At 50.8% G+C, this 974-nt stretch overlaps 1 protein-coding gene across 1 annotated transcript; it reads left to right on the forward strand.

Moving 5' to 3' along the window:
• Positions 1-349: 349 nt before the first annotated feature.
• Positions 350-749, forward strand: LOC127919113 (DNA-binding protein inhibitor ID-4-like; the record flags this gene model as incomplete). Its single annotated transcript, XM_052502529.1, has 1 exon — positions 350-749. A coding segment is annotated over exon 1 (381 nt), but the record flags the coding sequence as incomplete, so codon positions are not given.
• Positions 750-974: the final 225 nt, after the last annotated feature.

The raw sequence follows: 974 nt of genomic DNA on the forward strand, positions 1-974 counted from the left end.
GCAGCGCAGAGGCAGGCACGCATTTTCTATAGGGTGGTGTGGTTCCATCATGGGCACCGGGCGGCTCGTGATTGACCAGTTTCTCTCCGGTACTGTCAACCAGCGGCGCGCCGGCGCCTCCCTTCCCATATAAGTGAACGGAATCTATTCATTCTTCACGCGGTGCTTGGTGAAGTGGAACCGACTGGTCCACGGGACGTTGACAGAATAAAATCTACTACTTTTGAAACATTTCTGTCGACCGTTTTCTTTTGGTAGTTTGGTTTTTACGTCGGTCATAGCCATCTTCATCGCCTACATATAATCTCCGGTATTTGGCAGCAGTGATTGTTTCTCTCTACCCGCGGTACGGGTGCGTTATTACCGAAATGAAGGCTACTACTCCCGTCCGCCCCCAGAAGGACACCTCAAGCAGCAGCGGCAACGAGCTTTCTTTACACTACCTCTCGGATCACAGCCTGAACATCGCCCGGTCTCGGTTGCAGGAAGAAGAGCAGCTGTGTCTGCAGGACGATATGAACCAGTGTTACAGTCGCCTCAAGCGCCTCGTACCCACCATACCGCAGGATAAGAAAGTCAGCAAAGTGGAGATCCTTCAGCACGTGATAGATTACATCTTGGACCTGCAGCTCGCGCTGGAGACGCACCCTTCTCTCCTGAAACAACAGACGGGGACCATGACGGGGACGTGCCCGCCGTCCCCAGCCTCTAACCGGACACCACTAACGGTTCTCAACACAGACCACCAGGTAAGAAGCAACGTAAATTCAACGTCTCTTCCACGTTGGTTCAACAATGAAATGACGTGGAAACGACGTTGATTCAACCAGTGTGCCCAGTGGGATGGTCCAGAACACTATATATAGAATGGGTGGTGTGTATCAGTGCCTTTGTCCTTTTTCAAGTCAGGAGACTCCTGTATTGTAGAATAACAAATGGCATTGTTTATGTTCTTGTGGAAAACATCATATTGG

The sequence above is a fragment of the Oncorhynchus keta genome, unplaced genomic scaffold (assembly GCF_023373465.1).
Source record: "Oncorhynchus keta strain PuntledgeMale-10-30-2019 unplaced genomic scaffold, Oket_V2 Un_contig_1578_pilon_pilon, whole genome shotgun sequence".
NCBI classification, from domain to species: Eukaryota; Metazoa; Chordata; class Actinopteri; order Salmoniformes; family Salmonidae; genus Oncorhynchus; species Oncorhynchus keta.